The 15,798-nt window shown below is 32.7% G+C and overlaps 1 protein-coding gene across 1 annotated transcript in view; it reads right to left on the bottom strand.

The window, feature by feature from the left end:
* ror2 (receptor tyrosine kinase-like orphan receptor 2) overlaps nt 1-15,215 on the bottom strand; it is a 131,749-nt gene extending 116,534 nt beyond the window's left edge. Inside the window, exon 1 of the mRNA XM_073829710.1 lies at nt 14,931-15,215. Within this exon, the coding sequence (XP_073685811.1) occupies nt 14,931-15,021 (91 nt within the window). The 5' untranslated portion in view covers nt 15,022-15,215. The remainder of the gene's footprint in view (nt 1-14,930) is intronic.
* Nucleotides 15,216-15,798: the final 583 nt, after the last annotated feature.

Below are 15,798 nucleotides of genomic sequence, written 5' to 3'. Positions count from 1 at the left end.
TTTAATCAGGCATGTGTTTTTAATGTACAAATAAATGCAGTTTTGCTGAGCAAAGGAGAATGTTATAATAAATGTATTAATAGAGCTGTTGTAATGATTGTTATTATTTTTGTCTTTTTCATTTTATTTTACAGAGCAACAGTAAAATTACAATACTAACATTTATGAATGTTGACTTTTATTTTGGAGGAAAACCACAAGAAGACCTCAGTACTACTTTTTGCTGACAGCAGCAGATTTATGAATGATTCTCATCTTTGGACTTTGAACCCTGGCTAAGAAGCTTGTGCTGCACTGTCAGAATAAATACAATTGACCATATGCACGAAGCGTTCTTTAGAACTTCCGCATAAAGATAAGCAGCTGGTAAACTTCCGCTGAAGCTCATTTTATATGTGCTATGTATAGATGGACACTCTTGAGACTGAGCTAGTGCCTCGTTCTTATCAGAAACTGAGAAAAATTATAATTGCAACATTATAAACAATGTTAGCGGCATGAACGTTCAGTTTCATATTATTTAACAACATAATTTAAATGCTGAGCCTGGCAATCCCCTACTCTCTGTACCTGCATAGTTGTACATTTAAATGCTGACAGCTAAACACTATCATAACGTGTTTAGGGCTAACGTTAGCTAGCTAGCAATATTTCTCTTCCAGGACATCTTAATCGTATTGTTGATAATCAGTAACTTGCCTTCATAGTCATGAACACATTTTTAAAATCTTGCAATATTTTAAAGACTTTATTATTTTCTAACTCTACAGCTGTGAAATAAAATGTACTTCAAGGACTCACTTTTCATTCATAAAAAAAGGCATCGAAAAAATGACTTTTCACGGAAAACGACGTCTATTTTTGGCTAAAATAATATGGAATTATCCCATATAATCAATAGATGGCAGCAGAGGATTATTTATTATGCAGCTGCCTCTCCCTATATTTTTCAAGACGTCTTGCTTTTCGATTTATTATAAAATTACCGGTATAATAAATTGTAGTAATATACCGCACTGATTTATATAGTATAGCAAGTGCAGAAAGTCATTAAGCTCACACACAAACAGCCTATAAGGGTGAATTATTTAAATACTAATATATAGTGCACTACAAATACGTTAAATATTTATGGTATAATAATTAAATAATGCACTCAATATGAATCGATAGGAATTTGAAATGTTTTATAAAACTGAATAACTATCTTTTAAGTTTACTCTTGAACTGTTAAATCTATTAAATAGCCTATATTTAACCAACACAAACTTGTTACTGCTGTAGTTTTGCTACTCTGAATTTCATCTGAATCATTTAAGCTCTTTTTTTTTGACATCAGCTTGTCATTTGTTTGGTCCGGTTATTACTGTCAATCAGAGCAATGACTGTCAGTGCTTGTAATGACTTTTGCGTCTTTCTCAGACAGTTTAAATGTTTCCAAACTGCCAACATGTTTGCTGCATTAGTGCACGCCACTATTTGAACATCACATCATTCTTCGCTATAATTGATTTGGCCTTTTTGCCATTTTCGGCGAACATTCAATGCATCCCTAGTTTGAACATCTAGTTAAGTGGACGTTTAATCAATGTCACATCTTCAAAGTCTCCCTTTTATCCATATTGGCAAGTTACACCCACAACCCACCCTTTAAGCACACAACTTTCTGACCCTCTTTCTCTTTGGGAAAGATTGCCAACATGGCCTGTAGGCACACACACAATGCTCATGCACAAACAAGTACTGTTGATTAACATCTTTCAAGGCACTAGATTAAAGGCAGTTTCTTACAGTTTCTGAAAACACATCAGCTAGAGGATCGGCCATTTCCTCATCTAAGCACATCAAGTGGTATTTATGGAGGCGCACAGCTGCTTTTCGCTCTGCTTCGCCCAGCAGGACTCACACCTAATGAAATATGTTTGTTCGAATGTGGACTAAATAAACCACGCTGATGTTTTACAGGTACGGTTTCATTCCTCAAACTCAAATGTCCAAAACACTGACAGAAGTTCCTGCCAGAACTTGCATTTAAACAGTTACTGAGGGAACTCAGAGCTCCTACAAATTGAACGATCCTCTGTTTCAATGTCAAAGATTACAACAACGCATTACAATACGGACCAATGGCAGTCAAAAGTTTACATACACCTTTCAGAATCTACAAAATGTTGATTTTACCAAAATAAGAGGGAACATGCAAAATGCATGTTATTTTTTATTTAGTACTGACCTGAATATAGTCATTTCACATAATAGACACTTAGAGAACAGTTGCATTTGTAAAAATGACCCCGTTCAAAAGTTTACATACACTTGATTCTTAATACTGTGTTGTTCCCTGAATGATCCACAGGTTTGTTTGTTTAGTGATAGTTGTTCATGAGTCCCTTGTTTGTCCTGAACAGTTGAACTGTCTGCTGTTCTTCAGAAAAATCCTTCAGGTCCATCAAATTCTTTGGTTTTTCAGCATTTTTATGTATTTGAACCCTTTCCAACAATGACTGTATGATTTTGCGATTCATCTTTTCACACTGAGGACAACTGAGGGACTCATATGCAACTATTACAGAAGGTTCAAACACTCACTGATGCTTCAGAAGGAAACATGATGGATTAACCCTCTGGGCCTCTTTGGTCATTTTTGACTGAAAAATTGTATGTTTTAAAATGTAATAAATTGTAGCTTCATCGGAATGAGATGACACTTAGTGACTTTTGCTGCATTAGCTATGATGGGAAAAAATTAAAAATAAAATCACTGACATGATTCGGATGTTAAAAGGTCAAAAAAAAAAATTGTCACACTTGGCTCCTTCGCGGTCAAAAATGACCAACATAGGAAATGAATAGGAAATACGAAAAACTGCAGTAATTCTGAGAATCTTTTGGTGGTACAAACTACAAATCTGCTACTGTGCTGAAAAAAAAATGTTCAGCAATAAAGCAATTTAATGTGAAATGTTGTGAAATAATGTGAAATGAAAATAATAAACAATTAAATTCAATAAATGTATATTAATTCTAGAGGAAAACAAAACCGGTCATTAAAATTGTATAAATATTGCATAGTATCAGAAAATCTCCTCAAAATTCTATATAATAATCACAAAAGATTATTAAACAAATCTATTTCATTGATTTTTCTGAAGAAATAAAAAAGTTACTTTTTAAGGCTTCGATCACTTGCAAGGGAGCCAAGTGTCACTTGTCAGGGTAAATTTAACTTATTTTGTCTTCTTGGAAACATTTAAGTATCTTCTGTAGCTTCTGAAAGTCAGTACTAAATGAAAAAAATATATAATATTTAGGCAAAATAAGAAAAATGTACACATCTTCATTCTGTTCAAAAGTTTTCACCCCCCGGCTCTCATCGTGTTTCCTTCTGGAGCATCAGTGAGTGTTTGAACCTTCTGTAATAGTTGCATATGAGTCCCTCAGTTGCCCTCAGTGTGAAAAGATGGATCTCAAAATCATACAGTCATTGTTGGAAAGGGTCCAAATACACAAAAATGCTGAAAAACCAAAGAATTTGTGGGACCTGAGTATGTAAGGCCTTCAGCTCCAGTCTTCTCATCTGGTTGAGCTCATATGCCTAATGAAAAACACAGCTCATTGCTGCCATACGAATACGTATAAGCATGAATAAGCATTTAAGATTTGTCTGATAGTCTATTTTTATCTGTCATGCAAAGGGGGAAAAAAACCTCCTAAATAAGCAGCAGAGTGGCACCACAGACAGAGATGCAGGCCAATTTTCCAACAGAAGGCAACCACATTAATGTCGTTCTCCTCCAAGGAGAGATTAGTGCTGAAGTACTAAGGCTCTGCTCAACGTTAAAGTTTATTCATGATCTGAGTCTGGGTGGCCTGTGGAAAAATGTCACCTTGTTGGTTTACTGCGGCGTTTGGATGAATCAGGCTTCTTAAGCTGTCAAAGGAAATCATAGGTGTGGGAGTCACACAGATACAGACTTCAGGCGTCCAGCAACAGACGCTTGGAAAGAATAATCCCAGGACATGTTTGGCACACAGACGCGAGGCTGTTTATCACACCGCTGGCGTAAAATCTCAGCAGATATATAAATAATAAAGAACAAAAATAAAGAAATGGAACAAAATAGTGGACATTTTAAATAACCTTTACTTGACAATGAGGCCTTTATCTAGGAAACCTGTTTCTACCAAAAAAAAAAAAAAAAAAAAGGCAATTAAGATTTTTTATTTTATAGCTTTGTTTCTTACAATTCTTAAAAAGAAAATGTCATTATGATTACCTATTTGTCTTTTTTTTTTCTTTTTAATACACTACCAGTTTTTGAACAGTAAGATTTTTAATGTTTTGCTCACCAAGCCTGCATTGATATGATTAAAAGTACAGTAAAAACTTTAAGTAAAAAAAAAGAAATATTTTTACTATTTAATATAACAGTTTCCTTTTTGATTATATTTTAAAATGTAATTTCTGTGATTTAAAAGTTGATTTTTTTTTAGCATCATTGTTGTTTCTGCCAAGAATAAAAAAGGTAACTGAGATTTGTTTGTTTTTTATTCCATTTCATAACTTTGTTTTTTGCCATTCTTTAAAAAAAGTCAGAACTGTAGAGATATTTTTTAAACAGTTACAAACTTGCATTTCTGAGGAAAAAAAGTCAGAATTGTAACATGTGAACTATAAATTATAAATTATGTTGCAATGCTGGCTTTTTTCTCACAATTGTGAATTTTCTGTGTCAGAAAATGGACTATAATAATCTTCTTCTTATTACTATTATTAATAATAATAATAATAATAATAATAATAATAATAATAATAATAATAATAACAACAACAACAGACACAAATTTGGTTTAAAATTTTATTTTTAATTCACTATCAGTTAAAAGTTTTGAACAGTAAGATTTTTAATATTTTTTAAAAGAAGTCTTTTCTGCTCACCAAGCCTGCATTTATTTGATCCAAAGTGCAACAAAAACAGTAACATTTTGAAATATTTTCTGACTTTTTAGGAAACTATTCCAGTTGGAAACTGGATTTTATAATTATTATTATTTATAATAATAATAATAATAATAATATGGGACACAACTTCGGTTTAAAATTGTCCAGGTCATTATGAATACCAATTTGTCTTTTCTTTTTTCTTTAATACACTACCTGTCAAAAGTTTTTGAACAGTAAGATCTTTAATGTTTTTAAAGAAGTCTCTTCTGCTCACCAAGCCTGCATTTATTTGATCCAAAACTTTCTATTAATCAAAGAAACCTGAAAAAAATTATACTCAGCCGTTTTCATTATAATAAAAATAAATGTTTTTTGAGCAGCAAATCACAATACTGGAATGATTTTTGTGAATGGAGTAATGATGCTGAAAATTCAGGTTTAAATTCACAGGAATAATTACATTTTAAAACACATTTAAATAGAAAACAGCCATTTTAAATAGTAAAAATATTTCAAATTTTTGCTGCACTTTGGATCAAACAAATGCAGGCTCGGTGAGCAGAAGAGACTTTAAAAATCTTACCGTTTAAAAAACTTTTGACTGGTACTGTATATATCTATACATTTCAGTAATCTATTAGTAGCACCGACTTTAAATTTACCTAAATATAATTGACTTTTATTTTTTTAATGTTCTAATCTACAGAGAGCAGCTTCTTGTCCAAGTATGCAGTTAAATCCAGAATAGACTACAAAATGTCCGGTTCATTTTATGCCAAAAATCTGACTCAGCAAAACAAACTGCTTAGTCATATTTCCATACACATTAAACAAAATGTAAAAAAGCAGCACTGAAAGATACTCTTGATTTATTGTGGTTAAATAATCAGTATCAATGGCTCACAGATGATTCTTCTTTCATTTCATTCAGGCTAATGCTTAAAAATACGAGCATTAGGTCAATCAAGCAGTGAGATTATTGTGACAGAGGAAGGAAGAATGGACTAACACATGTTAAAGATTAGACAGGAAAAGCCATAAACATCTTGTTCGTGTGTGTCACTGACCTGAATCAAAAAGCAGCTTTGTTTTCATGCCTCTATAAGAGCACCAATGAAGTGGACCATGAAGTCAAACTCTTAATGTACTCATGCATTAAACAGCAAAATAGCACGCAAGACAAATCTATCAACATATCAGAAAAGATAGCTAATGCACTGGAAAAAAAATTCTTGTTTCCAACCAAAATATCTAAATTTCTTAAATCAAGAAGGATTTTCTACACTGTAAAAGGTTTTCACCAGTTTCAACTTAAACACCCAAGTTTAGCAGCTGCCTTAAAATTTTAAGTTAAATCAACTTAAGTCATTTCAACTCGCAAGTTAAATCAACTCATTTTTAGTGTAATAAGTTCAAATGACTTGTTTTAAGCTGATTTAACTTAAATTTTTTAGGCAGCTGCTGAACTTAGGTGTTTAAGTTGAATCTAGTTAAAACTTTTAACAGTGTAGACAAGTAAAAAAATTCTGTTTTTGTTTTCAGAAAAAAACTAGTCAAAATTAAGTGAGTTTTTGCTTAGAGCAAACAAAATAATCTGCCAATGGTGTAAGAAAAATAATCTTATTTCAAACAGAAAACAAGATTTTTTTTGCTTACCCCTTTGGCAGATTATTTAGCTTGTTTCGAGCAAAAACAGTTAATTCTGACTTGTTTTTTCTGAAAACAAGACAATATTTTTTACTCGTCTAGAAAATCCTTCTTGATTTAAGAATTTTGAGATATTTTGGCTGGAAACAAGACAAAAATAATTTTTGCATGTACAATTCAGCAAATAAAGTCTGCATTCATTTGATAAAGTAAAAGAAGATATTGTACACTGCAAACAATGTTTTTCTTACTAAGATTTTTTGTTTTGTTTCAAGCCAAAATATCTAAAAAAAATCTTAAATCTAGAAGGGTTTTGTAGAGAAGTAAACATTATTGTCTTGTTTTTAGAAAAAAGGAATTAAAATTAAGTAACTTTTTGCTTGAAACAAGCAAAATTATCTGCCAATGGTAGGGCTGGGCAATTTGGCTTAGAATCAAAATCTCGATTAATTGAACATTTTAACCCGATTACGATTAATGAACGATTATTTTATTTATTAATAAAATTATATTTAATTATATTTATATAATATTTATTTTTTTGCCCTCATAGTTCACTGACAAGTTTTGTACAGTAAATATGCTCACATATTACAAGCGAGAGATTTTTGGATGAAGGGTGCATTACTTGATTTTAAAATAATTGAAGGAAACACACTATCTACGATCTATGATTATTAATTGAACATCAGTGTTGAACAACTGAAATTAAAGCAAGCATTGCTTAAAACGAAGTGTCACATTTTTCTTAAATTAGTGAAAATAAATAACTTGCACTATTGGAAACAAAATAAATAATTTTCAATGTTTTTCAAAAGTAGAAAATAAGCAGTATCTCCTCTAAATAAAATTACCCTTGTATATCCTGTAAATACTTTTTACTGTATAAATACTGTTTAAGCTCTCCATCGACATGTCGGCGGAATAACGGAACGGAGTGCTTGTGTTTTTTAAAGGGAAAGTAATTGAAATAATCTTCCTGGAAAAATTTTAACGATTATAGGTTCTGAATGTCGATTTCGATTATTTTTCGATTAATCGCCCAGCCCTAGCCAATGGGGTAAGCAAAATAATCATATTTCAAGCAGACAACTAGATTATTTTGCTTACCCCATTGGCAGATAATTTTGCTTGTTTTAAGCAAGAACTCACTTAATTCTGACTTGTTTTTCCTGAAAACAAGACAAAAATGTTAACTTGTCTAAAAAATTCTTCGAGATTTAAGATTTTTTAGATATTTTGGCTTGAAACAAAACAAAAAAATCTAAGTAAGAAAAGCATTTTTTGCAGTGTGGAATTTCAAATAATTGCTTTCTATTTAAATGCATTTTAAAATGTAATTTAATTTATTTATGTGATTTTTCAGCATCATTACTCCAGTCACATCCTTCAGAAATCATTCTAATATGCTGATTTGCTCTTCAGGAAACATTTCTGATTATTATCAATGTTGAAATCAGTTGTGCTGCTTAATGCATTTGTTGAAACTGATATACATTTAATTTTTCAGAATTATTTAATGAATGGAAAGTTCAAAAGGAATATTTCTTTTGAACAAAACAGAGTCTGATTTCATCAGTCAGCACCGCTTTATTCCCAGCATCATTCCACCATTAAAAGTTTTCATCGCTCCGCACGGATCAGGTTTCCCGATGACGCACCGCTGAGATCTTGTGCCTGCATGGGCTCGTGATCCACAGCGGTGGCCCTCCGAACACCTCTCCTGCTTCGGGACCGACAATGCGGCCCGCTGGTGCCGACCTCTGTTGCTATGTTTTGATTAGAGATGCTTTGGATTAGGGATGCGAGGGCTCAATAATGTTACAAAAACATTTCCATTCCACAAGCACGACCACGGACCGCAGCGCTCTTAACTGGCTTGGCAATCCGGGACATATTTCCTCTTTCGGATGTCTCTTTCTACGGACAACGGCGAAAGCGTTTTCATCTGCTGCGGCTGAATCAGCTCCACTGCCACTGCGTCAATCATGTCTTCTGCGTTCATCACTCCACCAAAACTCACTTCAGTTTTCCACATTCGTTGCCATCTTACAATTACTGCCAAATGGATAAAGGCGTTTGCATACTAGTCTCCGGTCAGTTATATAATATACAGTGTAAACCTTTAGTGCATGATATAAATCCTAACCAAAGAATATCATGTTTTATACAGTAAAATCTGGAAATATTTTTGAACATATTTTAAAATGTAATTTATTCCAGTGATTTCAAAGCTACATTTTTAGCATCCTTACTCCAGTCACATGATCCTTCAGAAATCATTCTAATATGCTGATTTGCTGCTCAAAAAACATTATTATTATGTTAAAAAAAAAAAAAAAAAAAAACAGCTAAATAGATTTTTTTTTTTTTTGGTTATTTGATTAATAGAAAGTTCAGAAGAACAGCATTTGTCTGAAATAGACATCTTTTTGTAATATTATAAATGTCAATGCTTTAAATCAATTTAAAGCATCCTTGGTAAATAAAATTATGATATAAATTTAATGGACTAGTGCTGATCTTTGGATCTTTCTGTTATCAAAGAATCCTGAAAAAAAATACTCAACAGCTTTCAAATATTGATAATAATAATAAATGTTTCTTGAACAACAAATCAGCATATTAGAATGATTTCTGAAGGATCATGTGACACTGAAGACTGGAGTAATGATGCTGAAAAATCAGGTTTGAAACCACAGGAATAAATTACATTTTAAAATATATTCAAATAGAAAACAGTTATTTTAAATACTAAAAATATTTCTAAATTTTACCTTATTTTGCTGTACTTTGGATCAAATAAATGCAAGCTTGGTGAGCAAAAAAAAAACATTAAAAACTTACTGTTCAAAAACTTTTGACTGGGTAGTGTAAGTATATTTAGAAATATTTAAAAGTATTTGTTTCCTTTTTTTTGTTTAATTAAAACAACATATCAAACAAAATGTATTAGAATACTGTTTTAAATTTGAAGTACTTTCAACTTCACACTGTATTCAATAATTCAGAAAGCTTTTCTTAAAGAAATGAGTACTTTTAATCAGCAATAACGCATTAAATTGATCGAAGGTGACTAAACTTTTGCATTTTTACAACTGTTCTTTTAAAGGTTCCTTTCATGAAAAAGCCTGAAAAAAGAAAGTTTCCACAAAAGAAAAAAAAAAGAGAAAAAAATAATAATATATATATCTTTTTTTTTTCAGGCTTTTTATATATACACACACATACATACATATATATAAAATGTGATGACATGACGCTGAAGACTGGAGTAATGATGTTGCAAATTCAGCTTTGAAATCACAGGAATAAATTACGTTCAAACAGAAAACAGTTATTTTAAATACTAAAAATATTTCTAAATTTTACCTTATTTTGCTGTACTTTGGATCAAATGCAGGCTTGGTGAGCAGAAAAGACTTCTTTAAAAAAAAAAAAAAAACATTAAAAACCTTACTGTTTACTGGTAATGCAAGTATATTTAGAAATATTTAAAAGTATTCGTTTCCTAATTTGTAATTTCTTTAATTAAAACATAACATATCAAACTAAAATGTATTAGAATACTTTTTTAGCTTTTAAATACTTTCAAGTTTACACTACATTTAAATATTCAGAAAGCTTTTCAGCAAGAATGCATTAAATTGATCTAAGGTGACTAAAAACTTTTAATTTTTTTACAACTGTTCTTTGAAAAAGCCTGAAAAAAAGTTTCCACAAAAACGCTACATGACGGGGTAATGATGGTGCAAATTAATGAATAAATTCCATTTTACAATATATTAAAATAATAGATTATCAAATTAAATTATAAAATTAAATGTATTTTAAACTGCAAAAAATTATTCACAATATTACAATTTTTACTGTACTTATGAGCAAATAAATGCAGTGTTAGTCAGCAGAACAAACTCTTACTGACCCCAAATGCTTTTTAATATACACTCTTAAAAATAAAGGTGCCTTAAAAGGTTCTTCACAGTGATGCCATAGAAGAACCATTTTTGGTTCCACAAAGAACCATCTCTTTCTTACCTTTTTATAATCTGAAGAACCTTCTTTCGTGAAACAAAGGTTCTTCAGATGTTAAAGGTTCTTTATGGAACCATTTAGACAAAAAAAAGTTCTAAGGCATTGTGAATACTTTATTAATATTACAGATGAGGTATGTAGGTTTAATAAAGGTTACAACAGAACCTGACTGACTAACCTCAAGGTATTTTTTCAGACAGTAATTGGTGAGGTTTTTCCCATGGCTAAATTGGCTCTTTACAAAGTATTAAAGGATCAGCTGCCTTACCGCACACTTTTTTTTTTTATGACGGGCGCTTTGAAGATTTTCCTCTTGCCCTGGTCAACACTGGATTAACTGACTGAACTCTGGGTAACTCTACAACCACGTCCAGCTCCTCTCCATCCAACTCATTTCACAACAGCACTGCCGATGGGGGTCGACACACAGACAGCCATAAAACAACCAACCATGAGTCCCTTTGTTTCAAAAATCAAGGCAAACCGGCTATCTCTGCTGGAAAAACTGCTTTCTTTGAGCCAGGACTCCTCTGATTGACTCAACGAATATTACTGCCATCAAAGTCATATTTCATGCCAAAATCCAAAAAAGAATGCATAAAATATTTTGTATTAATTTATTTTGTTAGCTTTTTTGTTTTCTGAAATTCCTTGCAATGCCAAAATCAATTAAAAAAAATCTATTTAATTTAAAATGTAAAGTTATATCAAGGAAGGGTTTCACGATGTTTTAAGAGGGGCCCAGACTACAGCCTTACACCAACCTCTTTGTTTTTTTAATGATTAACACATTCATTCAGCGTTAACTTCCAAAAACTCAAAAGTGTAAATATGCAAATGGCTCAAAGGAGCATGCATTAAGCTCAACGCAGGAGGCCTTACAGTGAAGGATCTGCAAATAAAGACTTGGCTGTTTGAAAACACAAGCCCACTGCTCAGGCAAGGCTCTGCATTGTTTGAAGCTGATTCGGTTGTCTGTGGCTTCAGGGACTCTTATTAGCAAGTGAATCAATTAGCATGTCAATGAGCTTGTTGAAGATCTCCAGCACCTTTTTGATGGTTGAAAGTGTGAGTCAGAAGAGCTCAACCTCCTGCGGACAGGCAGAAACGCAGCCACCCCCATCAAGACTGAAGATGAGCAGTGAAGACCCAACAGAATGAAACCCAATGATAGCTGTTCAACTGGTGGATTGGTTATAGCTGGTCTGCTGGCTGGTTTAGAGGGTTTCTGGCCATCTGGGAGACCAGCTAAAACCAGCTAAGATCAGCCAACCAGCTTAGGGTGGTTTTATTTATTGTGTTCCATAAAGATATTGTGTAAATTTCCTACCATAAATAGACCAAAACTTGATTTTTGATATGCATTGCTAAGACATAATTTGGACAACTTTAAAGGTGATTTTCTCAATATTTCGATTTTTTTTTTTTTTTGCACCCTCAGATTCCAGAAATGAAAAAAAGTTATTGCAGCGTCTCACAATTTTGACTTTTTTTCTCAGTATTGAGATATAAACTCACAATTCTGACCTTATAGAAATAATGTCGCAATTTAGAGTTTATTCAGAGCTTATTTCATGCAATTGCAACTTTATTTCTCAGAATTGCGAGATTAAAGTCAGAATTGCATTATATAAACTCGCAATTCTGAGAAATAAAGTCCCTATTTAGAGTTTATTTCATGCAATTGCGACTTAAACTCACAATTGCAAGCTATAAAGTCAGAATTGCATGATATAAACTCACAATTAGTCACAATTTAGAGTTTATTCAGAGTTTATATTACGCAATTGCGCTTTATTTGACAAATAGTTGCATCTCAGCCAAATATTGTCCTATCACAACAAACCGTACATCAGTGGAAAGCTTATTTATGTATTTTATATAAATCTCAATTTCAAAAAATTGACCCTTATTACTGGTTTTGTGGGCCAGGGTCAAGTTTTAGTCATTTTGTTTTGTTTTGTAATTTTAGGTTATATATATACACACACACACGATCACATTAGCAGAAATACAAAGTTTTTTCTTTATATATTTTATTTATTTGATTTTAATTTTAGTTACAGTTTTAGTTAACTACTAAATGATAATCATGCTACCTGATTTTAATGTGAAATGTAACAACATTATTAGACAGCTCTTTATATCAACATAAGTTTATCCAACCTCATCTGCATATATATAGTATGTAAAGCGATAACATAAACTAAATGAGGAATTTCAACGGCACAACAGTGTGTTTTCAAAACACGGCACTAAACGTAAATAATGCCACTGAACCGAACGAAACTCATGTTTTGCTGATTGTTGCTGCTAAAAATGGTCAATTATTGTCATGTTTTAGGCTGTACTAATCAGTCAGACCGGGACAAACATTTGGAGTACTATAGTCTGCCAGAAGGCATAACAAATCAAAAACTGTCTAAGAAACAAAAGCCGTTTGTGTTGGCCAAACTGAGCCAGGATTTCAAGAATCTTGACAACATTTGTCAGCTAAATGTGAATATTAGGCATGAAGATATTAAGAAATTATAAACATGAACAACACAAACAACTTTAGAAGCAGAAGTTTAATAATACCTAACATTCAAAAAAAGTTCAAGCTTTGAAATGTTCATATTTGCACACAGTGTTTTGTTTCTATTTTTTATTTTTTTTTATTTTTATCTATATTTTATGGAAGCCTGTTTCCGTCACTGAATAAATAAACAAAAGGTTCTTGCGACTTGTTATCTCACACTTTTGACTTTTTTTTCTTAGTATTGTGAGATATAAACTCGCAATTCTGACTTTATTACTTTATCTGACTTTAAACTCACAATTCTGAGAAATGAAGTCGCAATCGCATGATATAAACTTTGAATAAACTCTAAATTGCAACTATTTCTCAGAATTGCAAGTTTATATCATGCAATTCTGACTTTAAACCTGCAATTCTGAGAAATAAAGTCACAATTTAGACTTTATTTAGGGTTTATATCATGCAATTGTGAGTTTAAAGTCAGAATTGCATGATATAAATCACAATTGCAAGTTATAAAGTCAGAATTGTGTGGTATAAACTCGGAATTGCAAGTTATAAAGTCAGAATTGTGTGGTATAAACTCGGAATTCTGAGAAATAGTTGCAATTTAGAGTTTATTCAGAGTTTAATTCACGCAATTGCGACTTTATTTCTCAGAATTGCGAGTTTAAAGTCAGAATTGCGAGTTTAATATCAGAAATGCGAGATCAAATACTAAATCTTGCAATTCTGACTTTATATCTATTTATTCAGACTTTATAACTCGCAACTGTGTATTTGTATCTCACAGTCAGAAAAAAGTCAGATTTGACAGTTTATATGAAGCATTTCTTTAAACTCGAAATTGCGAGAAAAAAAAGAATTGTGAGATAAAGTCGCAATTACCTTTATTTTTTATTCAGCGGCAGAAATGCGCTTGCATAATATTTGCCAATGTTTACAACTAATTTTTAAATAAAATAAAAAACGCAAGAACGCGTCGTGCGTAACGTAGGCCACGCCCCCTTTAAAACGTTCGCGCAGAACGCGATTTGCGTCGTCTCTTTACGTTTTAAAATAAATAAATATTAGCAAATAATAATAATAAAAATTAAACATTGTTTTATTGCACTGCCGTTTACTAACACAAAAACGCGTTTCGTGTGAAAGACCACAGCGTTCAGTCTGATGTGAAAGTCACGTGCTGCTCGTGCACAAACGCCTAATCAATGAGCTCAACTCTTCTACGGTCCCAGGCCCACAATCTCAAGTGCTAGTCACAAAGCTTTAGCACAGGGTGATAAAGTTGGTAGGAGACACCAGCAACGTCCCTTCCCCCTTTAAACTCCAGCCAAATGGCCCAAAAAAAGAGCGCAAATTCAAAACAGGAAATTTCAACATCTGTCACCCTCCTCCCCGCAGGGAGGGAAATGAATTAACAAGAAATCACTCCCAAACTATGCATCTTGATTATCAACAGCCAATTTCAACAAACAACCCCTCATGGCTTTGGTGCAACGCTGATTGAACTTGATTTCAAGATGCATTAACGTTACATACAATGAGCTGGGTAACGTTAAGTTAGACTTATGAGGTGTTCAATAATTTAGCAGAAACATGACAAACTAAAAAGTCAGGTGATGTAATTTGATGTTTAAAATGCACAGCAAACCACTTTACAATTTGCAAAGACTATTTAAATAATAAACAAACAAACAGCTCTTGCAATAAAATGTTATTCCTCCAAATAAACACTCAAAAACGTTAAGGTAGGATGCTAAAAAGGTAGGGAACACTTACCTGCGTGTGTAAATGTTGTGAGGAGGATGGATATCAGCAAAAGATGAGTTCTGGGTGTAATCCTTAGTGTATACATCCTTACAGGGAGCATTCCTGGGATGCAGCTGGATTCTGGAATCAGTTACAACTTCCAAAGCTCTCCACAAGTGATAAGTGAGTTTGTGCGTGTGAACAAAAGCGCGTTTGTCTCAAGTTTGCCGTGAATGAAGCTCTTTTTGGTGGTTCGTCTGCAAAAGAATAACGCGTTTCATCCCGCTCGTCCGAAAGGTGTTCGTCGACCGCCAATGATCCCCGTTCAAGTGTCCCAAAAGTCTCCTAATAGAAAAGTGAAGGAGTAACTCCAGCTCCTCATGACGTAGGACGGATCCTTCCCAAGGGAGGGAAGCGAATTTGCGAATCCTACTACGGCAAAGGCGCCGCTCATGAATATTCATCGCCTCCAATCAGCGGCCCGCTCCATTTGCTGGAGAGCACGCGTTGATTGGCTAATGAATATTAATGAGGTCACGTGTCACGACGCTCCACGAAGAAAGGTAGGAATTTCTGGCCATAGTAGGATTTAGTGATTGGGGATGAGATTAGAGGTTTGATAACCTTGAAAAAACACGACACCTACTGGTGAAAAGCTAAAAAAAAATTTTTTAACTTTTTTTGGTTCAACAAGGATGTATTAAATCATTCAAAAGTGACAGTAAAGACTTCTATATTATTACAAAAAAAAACTATTTCAAGTAAATGCTGTTTTTTTTAAGTTTCTATGTGACGCATGACAAATTTGGAGAGAAAGAAAGAAAAAAATATATAATATAAAAATGTGTGTGTGTGTATATATATATATATATATATATATATATATATATATATATAT

The sequence above is a fragment of the Garra rufa genome, chromosome 23 (assembly GCF_049309525.1).
Source record: "Garra rufa chromosome 23, GarRuf1.0, whole genome shotgun sequence".
In the NCBI taxonomy this organism is placed as follows: domain Eukaryota; kingdom Metazoa; phylum Chordata; class Actinopteri; order Cypriniformes; family Cyprinidae; genus Garra; species Garra rufa.
The sequence above is the reverse complement of the archived record's forward strand: the minus strand, read 5'-3'. Positions and strand labels throughout refer to the sequence as shown.